General features: G+C 38.2%; 1 protein-coding gene across 2 annotated transcripts in view; it reads left to right on the top strand.

Annotated features, from left to right (window-relative positions):
- ANO6 (anoctamin 6) overlaps positions 1-18981 on the top strand; it is a 200745-nt gene extending 181764 nt beyond the window's left edge. The window contains exons 18-21 of one of the 2 annotated variants that reach the window (XM_079938006.1): positions 621-826; positions 4780-4982; positions 6452-6557; positions 15686-18981. In XM_079938006.1, coding sequence (XP_079794132.1) covers positions 621-826; positions 4780-4982; positions 6452-6557; positions 15686-15892 — 722 coding nt within the window. In that variant the 3' untranslated portion in view covers positions 15893-18981. The remainder of the gene's footprint in view (positions 1-620; positions 827-4779; positions 4983-6451; positions 6558-15685) is intronic. The other variant, XM_079938007.1, reaches the window with a different exon arrangement.
- The last annotated feature ends 2620 nt before the right edge of the window (positions 18982-21601 follow it).

Raw genomic sequence — 21601 nt, 5'->3', positions numbered from 1 at the left:
CTGAGAAAGGATTATATTTTGACTTATTAAGACACTTACTGCATACATTTCCATCATTTGTAATAATATACCAAATTCTCTGAATGTGCTGCACTTGCATTCACAGACTCAGGGGAGCTTGTGCATTTGCTTATTTTCAGCATATTTCCTCCAGCATTCTCCAAACATAGGCTTCCCAAATTTACATTCGGTACATTTCTTATTTCTTTTTAGCTCGTTAGGTATTTCCACAATATTCCTTTTCTGTTTTTTAACCCTAAATCACAAATCCTCTTCCAACATTCTGTTACTTCTACACTGAGAATGAAGAATATGCTTAGAGTATCCCAAGTTTATTACTAGCAAATAACTGTGGTTGATTAAAGATTTTTAAATATGTTATTCCTATGAAGTGTATCTATGTGAAAGAAACAGGCTATCATTAGTCTTCTCTCCAGAGGTTTTATATTTGTCTTTTGTTTGGGTTCTTTCACTGTTGAACATTATTATTACCACGAATGTCTTTTCTCTTTGGGATGTAGCTCACTGTTTGCCTTTCTCTTTCTTAATAAGAGTAAAGGAATATGTGTTGTCCTTCCATCCATCCACCACTCCATGATGTATGTCCCTTCCATTGACAGTTATTCAGTTTGGGTTCGTCACCTTATTTGTGGCCTCTTTTCCACTGGCCCCTCTGTTGGCTCTGGTGAACAATATATTGGAAATAAGAGTGGACGCGTGGAAACTGACTACCCAGTATAGACGCATGGTGCCAGAAAAAGCCCAGGACATCGGAGCATGGCAGCCCATCATGCAAGGAATAGCAATTCTGGCTGTGGTGACCAATGTGAGTAAATAGGCTTCACAGGGTAAAGACCTTGGAAAGTCCAAAAATGCATTAGGGTTGCTTCCTAAGGAATCCAGTGTTTGGTATTTCATGATATGGGAGGAAGATGCTAATACTGTCATTCATATAAACAACATAGTTGCTATAACTGTAATTGTTATTTTTTAATGTATTTTGTTTATTGTACATTATGTATTATTACTGGTGAATTACAAGACCTCTTACAGAGGCAGCTGCTAGGGATAGTGACCATTAAGCTATTGTTGCTCATTTGCTAGTTTTTATTCAACAGAAACATGGTAATAGTATTAACAGTAAGTACTATTTTAATCCTCACATGACTATAAAAGGAGTTACCCAACAGTGCTTTTATAATGGAGATAGAAATCAATCCATTTAGAGTTTGAAGACCCTAAAATAATAACAATCATGCCACCATATTCTACTGTATATTCCAGACGACGAATTGAAAATAGGAACTATTTGATGATGAAGTATAAACGCTTTGTGCATTCCCAGCCGTTCCTTGCCTTCCTCGTGCCCAGGGGCAGAGGTTCCTTGAGGAGGCAGATTTAGGGCACGTCTCATCTCTCCTCACACCACCCGTGGTCTTTCCTACCCGCTGTTGGTCATAAGCTAAGCATCCTCACGCCCTGCATGTGTCTGAGTGATGAGGGAATAGAATGCAGTTGTTTACAACCTGTACTGATTATGGACCAGTCTGAACAGTCTCTCTCTTTTCCCACCCCTGCCCTCACTGGCCAACAGGGGGCAGGCAAGCAGAGCAATTCCCATGCCAGCCCATCAGGGAACCGCCTTCCCTAGAAATGCCCGTACAACCAGGGCTATTTCCTCCCTTATTTCACTGCCAATTTCACTCCCAGGTTACAGTCCCCACCGAAGCGATATCCCAGTTTTAACAACTTCTTAATCAAGTCACACTTACCCTGCATCCGCCACCTTTTCCCACAAGCACTTATAGAAACAGAACGGAGTCCGCAGTGCCTGAGCTGTGCCTCCCAGCACTGCAGCTTCCCAACTGCACGATCTTGGGCCAAGACTTAACCCTTCAGAGCTTCATTTTATCGTTTGTAAATCGCGTAATTCCCTATCACATATTTTCAGACTATTATATACCACAAAGGGGGCTTAGGGAATTCAGTGAGTTAGTGCATGGAATGCACAGAGCCTGGTCCTCATGGAATGTTAGCAGCTTTGTTATCACCTTCATTCCACATCATCATTCACAGTGACAATGTAGACCTTGCCAGGTGTCAAAACTAGAGGCACAAGAATTTTACAGTGTGTCACTGTGTGGACCATGGTCACAGTTTTACACAATAAGACAAGTTATCTGGAACCCAGCTGTCACCCCCCCAAGAACCCTCAATTTATCTGGATTGCATGCTGTCCCTCCTTTTTGGAGAAAGTTGGCAAATCACACACAAAGCAACCACTAGATTATGTCAGTTTCCACACACCCAGCTAGTCCCCACCTTCAGCATCCACTGTGCTGTGAAACGTAGGCTGATGTTCAGAAACATGACAGCGAGGCCTTTCAAGCGCCACAGTCATAAAAGTACGCATCTGTCATGTTCAATGTGCTATACGACACGAAGCCAGGCAGGAACGTGGACTTGTGTGCTTGAAATTTTTAGCAACAAGGTTTGAAACTAAAAGCATTTTTGTTTGACCTTCAGCAAACCAGAAAATTCAATTGACTTCTACTCCCCATTACTCAAGCGTCCTGGTCTGATCGTATGAGGCACCTTTTCCTCGTGCCCCCAGCATGGCTCCACGCCGCTAGCGCAGATGGAGTGTTGGCTGTGTCTCTAAGACGTGTGCACACACAGGCACACACATGCCCACTAATTGGCGCTACTGTTCTCATTCAGTGGATGTTTTTTCTTATAACTCGGGCATTGTTTTATTATACCCTAGAAAAATTGCTTATTCGATCATCTATTAAACTATGGACAATCCTTTTTTCCATATTAAAATTTGTTCAGCTTCCAAGATGCAGCTCCTCTTCATGTTTGCGTATAATTCTGTAAGAATGAAACATGTATATTATCCCCTCACATACCTAATTTGTGCCTTGCCAATCTCATGTGCACAACAATAGCTAGCTTCCCATAATAGAACTTTTAGGAAGCAGGAAGAAGAGAACAGCCACCAGGGATATGAAAGGGCATCAGGCAGGAGTCTGGTATAAAATCATTCACTCTAAAGCTGCTGGTTCAATAAATAAGCTGAATTGACATTGTTGTATCATGCCAGAGCATCTGCTACTGAAGACCTATTTTAATTTATTTTGATATAAATGGAAAATTGTGTTTGGGACAGCATGGGAAATGAAGCACACTGCACTTATTTGTATTCTTGCAGTGTGTCTCAAAGCAGCTCAATTCAGGAGGAAAAAGTATCTTGTCAGAAGTCAATAGAATTATCTTCCTTGTTGGAATTTTTGTAGCTCCTTGAAGCACATCTGCAGGTGATTCTATAAAAAGCTAAAGTTGAGTTAAATGATAACAGGAAATTTTAATCTATTGAAATCTAGGAAGAGTAAAATATTCTTGTCTTTCACCACCACCGTTACCACCACTGACAGGCAAGGCTACACACACCCAGAGAGACTCCACATCAGAGGAAATGACAAAGCTGGTTCTAGTGGGGGGCGGGGATTTTGCAGTAGAAAAGCCCCTCAGTTGTTTTTCTTGCTTTACCTGAGACCTTGTTTATTGGCCTGTGGTCTCACTGTGTCTAAATCATATGTTCAGATGAATACTATTAAGATCGTGTTGTGCAAAAAACGTCTTTTCTTTTGCTTCAGTGAATGACTGAAACATTTAGCTTTGTTTATTCACATAGAATTTGGATTGAAGAATATTCTTTACTTTCTCCTTCCTTCAAACCAGTTTTACACATTGAGAGATTAAAGCCCAAATTAAAGAATTTTGGAGAAAATTCATGTAATTCATAATAGCTTTAGATCCTAATAAATGTCTGCCTGGCATAGACTCTGGTTTAAGACTGACCCATATTTATTTCTTTAATCTGGGAACACACTAAACTCTCTTTATGTTATTTGATAATTTACAGTGTTTTTAACTATCTATTTAACCTTTTGGAAGTTTAGAGGCTTAGACACTAGGTCTAACAAAATAGATACCATTGCTTGACTATATGAATAGAACAATCCCAATACAATTTCTTGTTACTACATTTTATTAAAGCAACAGTTCTTGCTGTCTAATAAAGCAACAGACATAAGTATGTACTGAGTGTTTAAATCAGACTATGGTTTGACTTGTCTAACCAAGTCAAGATACTATAGGGAAAAAGTATGAAGTTGAAGGAAAATAGATATTATGCAGTTAGTATTCTATTTTTAAGAGGTAAGTGATAAAAAAGTAGCTTTTTCTCAATTATTTATCTACAAAGGAATCATATAAAGCCAACCTATTTTCATAATATTGACCTTAGTATGACGCATACAAAAGGGACTTCTAAATCCTAAAAGATTAAATTATATCAAATAGTGCTCCAAGGTTGATTGAATTTCATTATATTCTAATTTTTTAAAATATAATTTACAAATAACATATGCAAGCAGCTCTTGAGTTGTCCACAATACCCCAGTCTACAATTATTCTTACTGTACTTAAGACACATAATAGGCAACTATCAGGCCTTTGCTTTTGAACTGCAGGTAGACTTCTGGACATTCCCTTAAAGACCAAAAGCAAAGGAACTATTTTACTTTAAAGCAGCTGCTCAAAGACTTTAGGATACTCACTACCTATATCCATTTGACAGGGAAGAATTAAGGTTTCTGAGTCTTTAATTTAAAAAAAAATCAACTGATGAAAATGTAATTCTGGCATGTCGGTTAACCTTAGCTATAAAGGCTCTCAATTAATACCCCCTTTACTGTTTTCTTCCCAACATAGGCCATGATCATTGCTTTCACATCAGACATGATCCCCCGCCTGGTGTATTACTGGTCCTTCTCCGTCCCGCCCTATGGGGACCACCCACACTACACCATGCAGGGATACATCAACAACACTCTCTCCTACTTCAACGTTGCCGACTTTAAAAGCAAAAGCAAGGAAAATCCGTACACTGAGCTTGGTGACTATACCACATGCAGGCAAGTTCTGCTTATAAGTGTTTAAAAATGCACTTCATCTTTTAAAGGACTTTTATTGTAATATAATTCTATTTGGTATCATATAAATAAAATTGCTAAAGATGTTTTTTTCCTAGCTTTCTTTTCAATCAGACTTTAAAAAGGATGGGATATAAAAGTTAATACAGACTAGGGTTAGAACTTTCAAGCCAAACCATACGGCAAGGTTTTTAAATGAGAGTTTCAAATGATTACAGGAAGACTGATCCAGGGGGAAAGTCCTATATCTTAGAACTGAAGAAACTCTAAGAGTTCCAAAAAGCAAGATAATTCAGTTGTTATGACTAATGTGTTATTCAAGCACAACCTGATGGTACTGAATGATGACAAACTAGTATGTACCATCACTTAACAAAGCAATGCAAAGACAAAAATGTAAATACCTCAGCCTGGCCTAGCAGTGTTCTCTAAAAGTGTTCCAAAGCTCTGTGCACTAATATTAATGGCTAGTAAGATCAACTGTGGACAGTGTACACTTAGTTTTGTCAACTGAGTTACTAACTGAAAAGTTTGTTGACTGCATGTCGTAGAGTTGTGTGTGTGTGTGTGTGGGGGGGGTTTCAATCAAAGTCTTAAACCTAAAGGAGGCTTTAAAATTCATTTAGTTCAACTCCTCAAAGCCTTCTCTGATTCACATTCTCAACAACACAACCAAGAAACCAGAGATAAGCCCCAGATAAATGTTTCCAAGTGACACATAGTAAAGCCTCTTCAGAATCCCTCATTGAATCTGGTTACTCTTACTTTACATAGTTCTAAAGAGTAATTAAACTAGGTCTAAGAGGTTACAGGCAGAAAATGAGAGATGTGCTACCTGAGGGAAATACACTAACAGCAGTAGCATATGATGTCTGACAACAAGAAAATTAAGTAAGAAAAGTATAAAAAGTAGGTTAGTATCTCTGTAGAGAGAGATAGCCCCATAGCTGAGTGAACCCTGATGACACCATTATATAAATAAATTTATAAGCATGTTTCTGAAAATATGCTAACTTGTTTTAGTTATACTCTTTTGAGGAAGCAGGGATAAAATTTAAAATATTTTTGTTCTTTTTTACAAAGATGGAATCCATCATACCATCATCTTCCTCTTGTAAGTTAAATGAAGTACTACTGGAGTAGTTATTTCAGGGTTTTGTCATCAAATTAAACTCTTGGAGAAAACTTGGGAGTTCCCTGCTGGCCTAGTAGTCAGGATTCCAGGCTTTCACTTCCGTGGTCCCGGGTTCAGTCCCTGGTCAGGGAACTGAGATTCCGCAAGCCATGCCATGTGGCGTGGCCAAAAAACAAACAAACACTCTTAGAGAAAATTTATATGATGTCCAATTTAAAAGAATGTTGCATGAAATATGACCTTTTTTAATGGGCCCTTGTTTACAGCATTTGATCAAAAAGAATTATCTCCTGAAATGTCTCCATCTCATTTCCAGGTATCGTGATTTCCGGTACCCTCCTGGACACCCACAGGAGTATAAACACAACATCTATTATTGGCATGTGATTGCAGCTAAGCTGGCTTTTATCATTGTCATGGAGGTAGGAAAAGTATACTCTGAAATAGTTTATGAAGCAGTGTGTTTGCAGGCTTTGTTGTTGCCTCTTCTGACTTAAAATGTACAATATGTTATCTCTTGCTAATAATTATTTTATAACATTTATTAATAAAATTTGACCTGAGAACAGTAATTAAATGAAGTTGGTTGGGCTTCCCTGGTGGTACGGTGGTTAAGAATCCGCCTGCCAATGCAGGGGACACAGGTTCGATCCCTGGTCTGGGAAGATCCCACATGCCGCGGAGCAACTAAGCCCGTGCGCCACAACTACTGAGCCTGTGCTCTAGAGCCCACGAGCCACAACTACTGAAGCCCGTGTGTCTAGAGCCCATGCTCTGCAATGGGAGAAGCCACCCCAGTGAGAAGCCCGCGCACTGCAGTGAAGAATGGCCCCCACTCATCACAACTAGAGAAAGCCTGCGCGCAGCAACGAAAGCCCAACGCAGCCAAAAGTAAATAAATAAATTTATTTTTTTAAATAAAGTTGGTTAACTCCTTTAAAAGTTAAAGGCATGTTGTGTGCTAGGGGAATTCAATTCCTTTCAGTTCAGTATTAATTGAAGGCCTTTTTATTTGGGGCACTGGCTATTAGGCTATGAAGGGGCTTATTCAAGACAAATAAGATATCATATTTTCCCTGGAGAAACTTTTATTGCTATAATATTTTTATTTGTATTATTTTAATTGCATTTTCACAGTATACCTTCTTACAATAGTTTTTTACATCCCTGAAATTTACCAGCTATGAAAAATGACTAAGGCAGCTATAAATTTGAAATTGGCCTAACCAACTTTACTTCTTACACCAAGTGAATAACTACTACTTAATTCCAAAGATTTGAAAGTTACTTCATTGGTGTGGTCAGTTAGTATTATATTTAGCTGCAAGAAACAGAAAGCCCATCGATAGTGGCTTAAACACATAGGGATTGATTTTTCTTACATAACAAATTTCACTAGGAGTAGCTGGGTGCTCCTGAATTAACACCAGCTCACTGATGTAAGGACTGTATCTGATTCTCTAGGTTTTCTCTCATTGCATGTCACTCTGTGGTTGTAATATGACTACTGCAACTCCAGATAACACATTTATGTTCTAGGCAGGAGGAAGGAGAAGGGTGATGCTAGCCAAATCTTTTCCTATTTGTTAGGAAAGAAAATGCTTTGCCAGAAGCCCCCAGAGAAGACTGTCACCTACATCTCATTGGCTAGAACTACAGCACATGGTTCCTCATAGCAGCTAAGTAGGCTGAGACAGGAGGTGTTTGGTTTGCTCTGAGGAGAATCAAAATCTGTTAGCAAGAAAAAAGTGGGACAGGCTACCTGGCTTTGATAATTTTTCTAGTATTTTTTTAAGTAGTTACCAAAAATTAACAGAAGAAAATAGTTCATCATTAGTTCACCATCATAAGTGGATTCCTGAAGTACAGTATCTGATATATCGGCAAGAGTCACTGGTTTATATTCAAATATGTAGTTGCCAAAGTGTTTTGATTTCTACTTTTGATATCATGGTGGACTAGATCCTGTGAGGGGCCATCTCACTACAAAACATTTGGAATCAGTTAAAAACATAATTTCCTTTGCAGTTTTGCGCTTACTAGAAGGAAAGAGAATATACAAAGAGGAAAACACCATGATTGCCTGAAATAGAGCAGTGAGCACCTCTGAAGTTCAGGACTGCTCTGAGAACAAGTGCTGTTATTAGTGTCTCCACCTAAAAACCCAAGGAGACCAAGCTTTGGGTCAGCAGTGCAGTAGAAGAGCTGAACTTGAGACTCTTGGATTCAGCCAGGGACCCCACAAAAGGCTAAACATGTCTCCAAGCAGAGGGAAATGCATATCTTCTCTGAATAAAAGTATCCTTAATTTAGACCCCAGTTTTTTCCCAGATTGAGATAAGCAAATATGAGCTAACTATCAAAGATCAACAATGGTAAAGGGGAAATTTTAAAAAAAGAACGAAAAACCAAGAATGAGATTTAGCCAAAAAAAATTAAAAAATAAAAACCTGATTTGGACCATCAATAACTTTTAAGAGTTTGAATTATCAGATAAGGGATATAACTTAACCATATATGAGAATATTTAAACAAATATGACAGAGCCAAAATGAACAAATAAGAAACTGTAAAAGAAGTCAATATTTAAATGCACTGTAAGGAAAATGCAGCACACTGAATATAAGATCTTAAAAGTAACCTGAGAAAGAAGACAGATGACTGACAAAGAAAATTAAGATTAGAATGAGAGTAGACGTTTGTGTTTTTTGTTTTTTGTTTTTTTGTGGTACGGAGGCCTCTCACTGTTGTGGCCTCTCCCGTTGCGGAGCACTCTGGACGCACAGGCTCAGCGGCCATGGCTCACAGGCACAGCTGCTTCGCGGCATGTGGGATCTTCCTGGACCAGGGCATGAACCCGTGTCCCCTGCATCAGCAGGCGGACTCTCAACCACTGCGCCACCAGGGAAGCCCTAGACGTTTGTTTTTAATTGTATAGTTGTTTCACAATCTTGTGTTAGTTTCTCCTGTACAGCAAAGTGAAGTACAGTTCCCTGTGCTATACAGCAGGTTCTTATTAGTTATCTATTTCATACATATTACTGTACATATGTAAATCCCAATCTCCCAGTTCATCACACCCCCCCACCCCGCTTACCCCCTTGGTGTCCATATGTTTGTTCTCTACATCTGTGTCTCTATTTCTGCCTTGCAAACTCATTCATCTGCACCATTTTTCTAGATTCCACATACATGTGTTAATATACTATATTTGTTTTACTCTTTCTGACTTCACTCTCTATGACAGTCTCTAGGTCCATCCATGTCTCTGCAACTGGCCCAATTTCATTCCTTTTTATGGCTAAGTAATATTGCATTGTATACATGTACCACATCTTCTTTATCCATTCATCTGTCAATGGACATTTAGGTTGCTTCCATGACCTGGCTATTGTAAATAGTGCTGCAATGAATATTGGGGTGCATGTGTCTTTTTGAATTATGGGTTTCTCTGGGTATATGCCCAGTAGTGGAATTGCTGGGTCATATAGTAGTTCTATTTTTAGTTTTTTAAGGAACCTCCATACTGTTCTCCATGTGGCTCTATCAGTTAACTTTGCCACCAACAGGGCAAGACGGTTCCCTTTTCTCCACACCCTCTCCAGCATTTGTTGTTTGTAGATTTTCTGATGATGCCCATTCTAACCAGTGTGAGGTGATACCTCACTGTAGTTTTGATTTGCATTTCTCTAATAATTACTGATGTTGAGCAGCTTTTCATGTGCCTGTTGGCCATCTGCATGTCTTCTCTGGAGAAATTTCTGTTTAGGTCTTCCGCCCAATTTTTGATTAGGTTGTTTGTTTGTTTTTGATATTGAGCTGCATGTGTTGTTTATATATTTTGGACATTAATCCTTTGTCCATTGATTCATTTGCAGATATTTTCTCCCATTCTGAGGGTTGTCTTTTCGTCTTGTTTGTAGTTTCCTTTGCTGTGCAAAACCTTTTAAGTTTCATTAGGTCCCATGTGTTTATTTTTGTTTTTATTTCCATTACTCTAGGAGGTGGGTCATAAAAGATCTTGCTGTGATTTATGTCAAAGAGTGTTCTCCCTATGTTTTCCTCTAAGAGTTTTATGGTGTCCAGTCTTACATTTAGGTCTTTAATCCATTTTGAGTTTATTTTCATGTAGGGTGTTAGGGAGTGTTCTAATTTCATTCTTTTCCATGTAGATGTCCAGTTTTCCCAGCACCAAGACTGCCTTTTCTCCATTGTATATCCTTGCCTCCTTTATCATAGATTAGTTGACCATAGGTTCGTACGTTTATCTCTGGGCTTTCTATCCTGTTCCATTGATCTGTGTTGCTGTTTTTCTGCCAGTACCATATTGTCTTGATTACTGTAGCTTTGTAGTATAGTCTGAAGTCAGGGAGCCTGATTCCTCCAGCTCCATTTTCTTTCTCAAGATTGTTATGGCTCTCTGGGGTATTTTGTGCCTCTCTACAAATTTTAAGATTTGTTGTTCTAGTTCTGAAAAATTGCCATTGGTAATTTCATAGGGATTGCATTGAATCTGTAGATTGCTTTGGGTAGTACAGTCATTTTCACAATATTGATTCTTCCAGTCCAAGAACATGGTATATCTCTCCATCTGTGTCATCTTTGATTTCTTTCATCAGGGTCTTATAATTTCCTGAGTGCAGGTCTTTTACCTCCTTAGGTAGGTTTATTCCTAGGTATTTTATTCTTTTTGTTTCAGTGGTTATGGATTGTTTCCTTAATTTCTCTTCCTGATCTTTCATTGTTAGTGTATAGGAATGCAAGAGATTTCTGTGCATTAATTTTGTATCCTGCCACCTTACCAAATTCATTGATTAGTTCTAGTAGTTTTCTGGTGGCATCTTTAGGGTTTTCTATGTATAGTATCATGTCATCTGCAAACAGTGACAGTTTTACTTCTTTTCCAAGTCGTATTCCTTTTATTTTTCTTCTCTGATTACCATGGCTAGGACTACCAAAACTGTGTTGAATAATGGTGGCAAGAGTGGACATCCCTGTCTTGTTTCTGATCTTAGAGGACGTGCTTTCAGGTTTTCACCATTGAGAATGATGTTTGCTGTGGGTTTGTCATATATGGCCTTTATTATCTTGAGGTAAGTTCCCTCTATGCCCACTTTCTGGAGAGTTTTTATCATAAATCAGTGTTGAATTTTGTCAAAATTTTTTCTGCATCTATAGAGATGATCATATGGTTTTTATTCTTTGATTTGTTAATATGGTGTATCACATTGATTGATTTGCCTATATTGAAGAATCCTTGCATCCCTGGGATAAATTCCACTTGATCATGGTGTATGATCCTTTTAATGTGTTGTTGGATTCTGTTTGCTAGTGTTTTGTTGAGAATTTTTGCATCTATATTCATCAGTGATATTGGTCTGTAATTTTGTTTTTTTGTAGTATCTTTGTCTGGTTTTGGTATCAGGGTGATGGTGGTCTCATAGAATGAGTTTGCGCATGTTCCTTCCTCTGAAATTTTTTGAGAAGGATGGTTGTTAGATCTTCTCTAAATGTTTGCTAGAATTCACCTGTGAAGCCATCTGGTCTTGGACTTCTGTTGGAAGATTTTTAATCACAGTTTCAATTTCATTACTTGTGATTGGTCTGTTCATATTTTCTATTTCTTTCTGGTTCAGTCTTAAAAGATTATACCTTTCTAAGAATTTGTCCATTTCTTCCAGGTTTTCCATTTGATTGGCATAGAGTTGCTTGTAGTAGTCTCTTGTGATGCTGTGTATTCCTCCAGTGTCCATTGTAACTTCTCCTTTTTCATTTCTAATTTTATTGATTTGAGTTCTCTCCCTCTTGATGAGTCTGGCTAAAGGTTTATCACTTTTGTTTATCTTCTCAAAGAACCAGCTTTTAGTTTTATTGAAATTTGCCGTTGGTTTTTTGTTTCTATTTCATTTATTTCTGTTCTGATCTTTATGATTTCTTTCCTTCTACTAACTTTGGATTTTGTTTTTCTTTCTCTAGTTCCTTTAGGTGTAAGGTTAGTTTGTTTATTTGAGAGTTTTCTTGTTTCTTGAGGTAGCATTTATTGCTATAAATTTCCGTCTTAGAACTGATTTTGCTGCATCCCATACATTTTGGATTGTCGTGTTTTCATTGTCATTTGTCTCTAGGTATTTCTTGATTTCCTCTTTGATTTCTTCAGTGATCTTTTGGTTATTTAGTAGTGTATTGTTTAGCCTCCATGTGTTCGTGTTTTTTACGTTTTTTTCCCTGTAATTTATATCTAATCTCATAGACTTGTGGTTGGAAAAAATGTTTGGTATGATTTCAATTTTCTTAAATTTACCGAGGCTTGATTTGTGACCCAAGATGTGATCTATCCTGGAGAATGTTCTGTGTGCATTTGAGAAGAAAGTGTAATCTGCTGTTTTCGGGTGGAATGTCCTATAAATATCAATTAAATCTATCTGGTCTGTTGTGTCATTTAAAGCTTGTGTTTCCTTATTAATTTTCTGTCTGGATGATCTGTCCATTGGTGCCATTAAGGTGTTAACGTCCCCCACCATTATTGTGTTACTGTCGATTTCTTCTTTTATAGGTGTTCGCATTTGCCTTATGTATTGAGGTGCTCCTCTGTTGGGCGCATATATATTTACAATTGTTATATCCTCTTCTTGATTTGATCCCTTGATCATTATGTAGTATCCTTCCTTGTCTATTGTAACATTCTTTATTTAAAGTCTGTTTTATCTGATATGAGTATTGCTACTCCAGCTTTCTTTTGATTTCCATTTGCGTGGAATATCTTTTTCCATCTCCTCACTTTCAGTCTGTATGTGTCCCTAGGTCTGAAGTAGGTCTCTTATAGACAGCATATATATGGGTCCTGTTTTTGTATTATTCAGCCAGTCTGTGTCTTGAGAGTAGACTTTTTAACATCAATCTGAAAGCCAGAAGAGAAGAGTCTAATATCTTTAAAATGCTAAAGAAGGTAACTATAAACCTCAAATTATAGCAAAACTTTGAGTAATTGAAAAATCTGTCCCCATTGAAAACACCAAGCCATATGGCTTTCTAGGAGAGTGATACCAAACTTTCTAGAACAGATCATTTCAATATTATACACACTCCTCCAGAGATAAGGAAATACTCTCCAACCCCTTTTAGTTCCTAAAATCAGACAAGATTAGAAAGGGAAGGGGAAATTATGTCAGTCTTACTCAATGCATAGAGGCAAAGGTCTTTTTAAGATGTGCAGACTGAATCTAGCAATCTATTTTCAAAAGATGACATCATACCACATTCGCTTTATCCCAGAACAGCAAGGGTGGTGTAACATAGAAAATCTCCATATCTGTAAATATTACCTACCTCAGAAATGGATGGGAAAAAAAAACAAACCTCTTTCCTACATCAACTTTTGCCTCTTTACTATGTAATTCTATCACCTGAACTCACCAATATCTCTCTCAGCTCAAAATATTCTCCACTGTCACACTACCTGACTTACAAGAAACATTTGACACAGCTGATCACTCTTCCTTGAAATTCTTCCTCACTTGGCTCCCAGGGAAACACATATTTTGCCTTTCTTCCTACCTCTCTATGCAGTCCTGTCTTAACTTCATTGCCCGTCCCTTCCTTCTCTTCTTAATGATCCATGGCTCATTCCTTGGTTGTGTTTTCTCTCTACCCACAGCGTTGGTGATCTCATGCAGTCCGGACACTTTAAGTGCTATCTGTATGCCAGTGACTCACTAATGGATATCCCTAGAAAACCTCTTCTGAACTCAGCCCATCAATCCAACTGCATACTTGACCTTTCTGCTTGGATATCTAACAGATACCTCAAATCTACTGCCCTAAATTCCCATATTTTCTTAAGTCCACTTGCAATGTTCTTCTCCCTACCATGCACTAAATCTGTTCTGTCCACAGTTTTACCCCCCTCTCAATTATGGCAGTTCCATCTCAACAGTTGCTTGGGCCAGAATTCTTGGAGTCCCCCTTGTTTTCTCTGCCCCACTTATTCCACATCCAGTCCTGTTGAGTTTTCCTTTGAAAATATATCACAAATCTGACCACTTCTTACCAGCTCTGCTGCTGCCACCCAAGTTAGAGCCACCGTCATTTCTTGCCCAAATTAGGGCAACAGTCTCCTAACTGGACTCCCTATTGTCTTCACATCTCACTCTGAGTAAAAGCCAAAGTCCTTATAATGACATACAAGGCCAAACACAATCTAGCCATGCTCTGTTACCTCCCTGAGGTCCCTTCACTCCAGCCTTCCTGGAATGCACCCTTCAGGTTTCTACCAGATGGACTGTGTTGGCTGTTCCCTTTGCCTAGAATGTCTTTCTTCCTGATGTCTGCATGGCTAGTTTCCTCACCTCCTTAAAATCTTTGCTCAATGAGGCATGTCCAGACTGATCTATATAAAATCTATACAAATTTTACCTCCCACCATAACACTCATGATAACTGTTACTCTGCTTCACTTAGCTCATGTCACTTTTTTCCCCATAGCTCTTATCACTTTTTAACACTATGTGTAATTTATTTGTTTTTAATTATGTTTATTCTATGTTATCTCTATCTTCTTGCTAGGTTAGGGATTCTTGAACAGTGAATAAATAAAAAGGTTTTCAAGCTCATTAGTCATCAGGGAAATGCAAAGTAAGACCAAAGTGAAAGTCCATTTCATAATCACCATGTTGGTTTAAAAAAAAAAAAGTGATGGTAACAAGTGCAGACAAGGATGTAGAGCAACTGAAATCATCACACACTGCTGGTGGGAGTGTCAGCTGGTATAGTTGGTACGCTCTTGTAAAACTAAAGATTCATGTAACAGAGGGTCTCAGCAGTTCCACCCCTAGGTGCACGCTTTTGAGAAACTCACAGGTATTCTCCAGAATCCAAGTGCAAGAATGTTCCCAACATCATTGTTTCTAATCCAAAAACTAGACACAAACCCAATTCCTTTTGATAGGGGAACAAATAAATTACAGTGTGTTTGCACAATGGAATATTATATAGAAGTGAAAACGGATTACAGTTATGCACAATAACATTGATGAGTCTTAGAAACTAATTTTGAATGGAAAAAAAGCAACTTTCAAAAGACTGTACCATACTGACAGTATCATACTGTTTTTATAAAGCTTAAAGCAAGCAGAACTAAACAAGATACTATTTGGGGATATATACATACCTTGTTAAACTATTCAAAGTAAAAGAAAATTATATACATATACTCACACAGATAGTTTAGTGTTTGCCTTTGGGGAAGAGGCCTGGGAACAAGATAGGAAAGAAACACACATAAAAATATCATAGCATCGTCAGTGTCATGGTGAGTGTTCTAGATATTAGATGTATTCTGTTCTACATGTCAAATAGTATTCTTGAAATGTATAAAGTAACAAAATGTAACACCTTGGCAGAGCCATGCTGTGGTGGGAGAGATTGGGTATACATGACGAATGCCCACCACCTTGTCCTGATATACTGCTATAATGACTAGCAAAAATAAATGGAAGAAACTCTGTGTTCCCCTACTTCTCTTTGTGATTGACATTTTTCTTCTCTCCCTTAGCATATCATCTATTCTGTGAAATTTTTCATTTCATATGCAATTCCAGACGTATCGAAAAGCACGAAGAGCAAGATCAGGAGAGAAAAATACCTAACCCAGAAGCTTCTTCATGAGAATCACCTCAAAGACATGACCAAAAATATGGGAGTCATAGCTGAGAGGATGATAGCAGTAGTAGATAACAATATACGACCAAAATCAGATTAAGAGCTTTATGTTCTGAGAAGCACTTTAAAGAATTTAGCTTTATCAAAATATATTATGAATCACTAATGAGAATAAGTTAAATCACTTCAGCAAATATGAGTCTTAACTATGGCCATTTTCATGCAGATTATTTTTCAGTTTCAGCTAGCGATGTAGGAACTGGAAAATGTAAAATTGAGATCAAGAAGGGCATAAAACTAATCACCAGGAAAACCAAAAATGTTACTTTTTTTGATAAATTGGAATTTTAGTAACACAGAAGAGGTGTCTTTGTGTGCTTAAAAACAACCCCTACCAAAGTAGAGTGGATTTTTTCCCTCCATTTGATTATTTTCATTCCTTCTGTTCTCAAGCACATGATCTTTTTTTATTTTTAGGCACTGTTTCATTTCTTCACTTTTTGACAGATCTGTTCCAGAGTTATCTTTCCCTTACAAATACCATGATTAAAGATTAGACATGCTAGCAGTTGTGTATTAAAAATATCTAATGCAGAATTCAGTTTGAATGCTGTATTAAGTGGCAGATAGACCCAAGACTTCACAATATTTAGGTGCATTATCACATTCCTACAGAAAAAGAAATCTCAGGTAATGAGGCAATAGTTTCAGTCTTCATCTTGGCCTTTCTTTCCATCTCAGAGAAATACTTTTAATGGATTGCAATGAAGATAGCAAGGTTCTGAGCATATTTGTGCTAATTCACAGTGACACCTTTCATCTTCCAGGAGCACTCCTAGAATGTTCTGTGCCTAATCAATGTTGACTGCTTTGCAAATCTCAAGGGAATAAGATGGCAAAAGCAGGGAAAGTTACAGATTGAAACAGAATTGTGACTCGTATCAATCAGGATAATTAATTTACCTCTTCTGAAGATATGTCATTTCTTGAAAAAAAATGAAATCAAGTGATTAAAGTTACATATTTATCAACATAATGGTTTGGAAAAGATGAACGCATCAGGTTCCCACCAGTTGCCCTTTATCCATGAGATCCCAGGAAGTACAGTATTAACAAGCAACCTTGTGATTGTCTCACGGCCATTGTGACAGGCCAGTGCTGCGCATGTCAAGAGAACAGCAAGTGCCCTCAGCGTGACCGCACCGTGTTCCTGCGAGGGGTTCTGCACGTCCAAGTGATCAGCCTACCAAAGCATCTGCCACAGAGAAGGTAGCTCAGCGCATCCTCCCTTCTCTTACTCCCAGCCCAGTAACTTGTTTGCACCTGGGGAGCATTTTTTTAGGTAAGGAGAGGGAGAGACAGGAGAATACCTAGATTATTCCCAAAAAAGAAAAGAGACGGGATTTGATTTGAATTTCCAGCCTCCCCTCAAGCCAGTCAGGCAGTTAAGGGTCAGAAAACAAATTAGTTTGGTCACAAACTCTGCCGTCAGATGGAGGTAACTTCCTGCTGAACTTCTGCCCCACTGTGCACATCTTGACCTTAATTTATTCAGCTCCACAGTCTCTACTGTGCTTTACTGTTTTTCGGGTGCCAGGCCCTCTTGTAGGCTCTGGAAAAGACACAGGGCCCGTACCTCTCACCTGTGACTGGTGACAAGGCAGGGCTGGGTGCAGGAGAGGGTGTCTGGCACGGGATTCTTGCTAGATGGGCCGCCACCCACTGGGATGCTGCTAAATGCCCAGGTGCCACAGGAGCCAAGACACTCAGAGTCCCAGCAGCAAAGGAAAAGGAAACACTATTCAGCGAGCAGATTTACAGGCTTGTTATAATAGAGTAGCTTCACTCCAGGTCACAATTCTAAATGCCTGCCATGAATGTTAAAAACAAAACAGTATTTCTGTAGGATTCATCAAAACAGTATTCTGGACTTTTGAATTGTCCCAGTGGATCTGGACCATTTCACTAGCTTTCTTGATAATGTTAATGGTGTGATCAGAGAGTGCTCACAACAGGCCATGTGAGATCGGGCCACACTGGGAGAAAGAAATGAATTTCTTCCGAGTGGGGAAGTGTTCTCATCCCTTTCCCTGCTCACCCGGGACACTGCTCCTGGAAGTGGTGCCGATTCCTCTCAATTACCTCTTCTCTTCTCTGAAGTGTAGGAGTATCTCCTAGTGTTGGATATGGCAATTACTCACTGCTTATGGAGTCACAGAAAAGGAAATGTTTTTGCCTTATCTCCTTGTATATAAAATAGAACTTGAAAAGAATTGTTCATTTATGTTTTCGTAAACCATCTTTCATAAATCGTCTTCACAGTTTAAAATTTGCTTCTGTGGACAGGAGGGAAAAAAACCTCTACCCTTTTAAGGCAGCGAATGTGATGTATGACACTGCCAATATTCCCCAAACGGCCAGGTTGTAGTGGGGACCCAGGTTAACCTGTGACACTGACAGTGTTCATGTAAGTCTAGTGCTGACTAGTGGGTAGTGAAGAAAATGTGGGGCTGTGTCTGCAGGCACTCGTGGGCTACATCTGTAAATGTGAGCAGAGGCAGCACCTTGGAAAAATGGATGGGTGTGGCAGTGGACCTGTGAAGGGGAAATCTGGGCCTAGACCTGCCTGGTGTTAACCACTAGAGAAATTTTACTTTGTATCCTTTTGCGATGCCTGTGAATTTTAACAAATCAAAGCATTAGACCAAAATACTCAGGAGATTTTTCTTTAAATATCCCTCAGATACTTTAGTTATGTCAATAGGAAGGGAAAGCTTTCATTTTTGTTTGAAAACTAAACAAGACCATTTTGCAAACTGTTTATCACCAAAAGCCTTCCCTTATAATTGCATGTGCATCTTGAATTTCAGAAAACATTAATTCACAATAGGGGGTCAGAATACGCTCTGTTGTTGAAACACTTCTTGTACCATTTTCTTGTGTCCATATTATATTTTAAGATGTTTGAAAAGTTAAAATGTATGAACAACTTAAGTAAAACTGAAATATTCATGATGCTTTTCATACACTGTGGCATAAGATGTAAAGTTTGTAATATTTTGCAAATTTCTGTGCACTTTAATCTTTTATAATTATGAGCAATTTAATAAATTCATTTTTAAAAACAATACTGTGATCTACTCTGTATGCAATTGTCACAGTGTTTTTAAGAAAGAGAGCAGATGTATATCTATTTACCAATTACGTATCAGATAACAGATGTGCATTTTTATGTGGATTATATCTAAAATTGTATTTTTCATAACTTGCACTTACTTTAAAACATGTTTTTTCTGGGAAAAATTGGGGGTGGGGTTTCAGCCAGGGCTGCTGCAGACAGTTGTTGGGATTGAGGCCTGTACAGGGCACCAAGCCTGGAGACCAGGTGTGCCAGTGTCGGGATGCATCCACTAGTGGGGAGAGGTGCTTCCCACTAATTGCATAAGGATGCCTCTGCATTCTACACATGGGGCATGTCACCTGACATAGGGCAATGACTCCCAGAGAGGACATGTCTCTAATAAGGCTCAGAAAGGCTCTGTTTGGATCTGCCATGGCCTTGGGTACAGAAAGGGGAAATTATGAAGAAGAATATAAAGGAAAAGCTCATTACAAAACACAATCTTTTTTTTTTAATCCTGGACAACATAAAATCCAGATATTAACTCATTCCATCCTTTGATTTCTTTTCCTTTTTTGACCAGCTTAAATCTCATTAAGCTTGCAGTAAAACTAAGTCAAAAATAGTCCATAACTGGACCAACAGGAAGAAGCATTTTCTCTAATTCTTAAATGGTACGGGTACCGATGATGTTATTCTTCCCTTCAAGCATTTTAACTCCAGCAAAGGAGCAACTAGAACTTCTTTAGCAAAGTACCCCCTTCTCATTTTGGGGAAATGATGAAATCTTAAATAACTGGTATTTATCTGACCCCACCAGGTACAGTGCCAGTTGTTTACTTACACAGATCTCACTGCCAACATGATTTTGTAGCAAGGAAATTTTTAGTAACGTTTTAAAAAATGATGAAAGTACATGATTAAAAAAGAAATGTGGGGACAGAAACCAAAAACAATGGGAACTACGAACCTGCAGCCTGCAAAAAGGAGACCCCAAACACAGTAAGATAAGCAAAATGAGAAGACAAAACCATACAGTAGATGAAGGAGCAAGATAAAAACCCACCAGAGCTAACAAATGAAGAGGAAGTAGTCTACCTGAAAAAGAATTCAGAATAATGATAGTAAAGATGATCCAAAATCATGGAAATAGACAAAATGCAAGAAACAACAAGGACCTAGAAGAACTAAAGATGAAACGAGCAACGATGAACAACACAATAAATGAAATTAAAAATACTCTAGATGGGATCAATAGAATAACTGAGGCAGAAGAACGGATAAGTGACCTGGAAGATAAAATAGTGGAAATAATTACTGCAGAGCAGAATAAAGGAAAAAGAATGCAAAGAACCGAGGACAGTCTCAGAGACCTCTGGGACAATGTTAAACACACCAACATTCGAATTATAGGGGTTCCAGAAGAAGAAGAGAAAAAGAAAGGGACTGAGAAAATATTTGAGCGATTATAGTTGAAAACTTCCCTAATATGGGAAAGAAAATAGTTAATCAAGTCCAGGAAGCACAGAGAGTCCCATACAGGATAAATCCAAGGAGAAATATGCCAAGACACATATTAATCAAACTGTGAAAAATTAAATAGAAAACATATTGAAAGCAGCAAGGGAAAAACAACAAATAACACACAAGGGAATCCCCATAAGGTTAATAGCTGATCTTTCAGCAGAAACACTGCAAGCCAGAAGGGAGTGGCAGGACATATTTAAAGTGATGAAGGAGAAAAACCTGCAACCAAGATTACTGTACCCAGCAAGGATCTCATTCAGATTTGATGGAGAAATTAAAACCTTTACAGACAAGCAAAAGCTGAGAGAGTTCAGCACCACCAAACCAGCTTTACAACAAATGCTGAAGGAACTTCTCTCGGCAAGAAACACAAGAGAAGGAAAAGACCTACAATAACGAACCCAAAACAATTAAGAAAATGGGAATAGCAACATACATATCGATAATTACCTTAAATGTAAATGGACTAAATGCTCCCACCAAAAGACACAGATTGGCTGAATGCATACAAAAACAAGACCCATATATATGCTGTCTACAAAAGACCCACTTCAGACCTAGAGACACATACAGACTGAAAGTAAGGGGATGGAAAAACATATTCCATGCAAATGGAAACCAGAAGAAAGCTGGAGTAGCAATTCTCATATCAGACAAAATAGACTTTAAAATAAAGACTATTAGAAGAGACAAAGAAGGACACCACATAATGATCAAGGGATCGATCCAAGAAGAAGATATAACAATTGTAAATATTTATGCACCCAACATAGGAGCACCTCAATACATAAGGCAAATACTAACAGCCATAAAAGGGGAAATCAAGAGTAACACATTCATAGTTTTACTATGGGTACTTTAACACCCCACTTTCACCAATGGACAGATCATCCAAAATGAAAATAAGGAAACACAATCTTTAAATGATACATTAAACAAGATGGACTTAATTGATATTTATAGGACATTCCATCCAAAAACAACAGAATACACATTTTTCTCAAGTGCTCATGGAACATTCTCCAGGATAACTCATATCTTGGGTGACATATCAAGCCTTGGTAAATTTAAGAAAGTTGAAATTGTATCAAGTATCTTTACTGACCACAATGCTATGAGACTAGATATCAATTACAGGAAAAGATCTGTAAAAAATACAAA

This window comes from Stenella coeruleoalba, assembly GCF_951394435.1.
Source record: "Stenella coeruleoalba genome assembly, chromosome: 11".
NCBI lineage: Eukaryota > Metazoa > Chordata > Mammalia > Artiodactyla > Delphinidae > Stenella > Stenella coeruleoalba.
The sequence above is the reverse complement of the archived record's forward strand: the minus strand, read 5'-3'. Positions and strand labels throughout refer to the sequence as shown.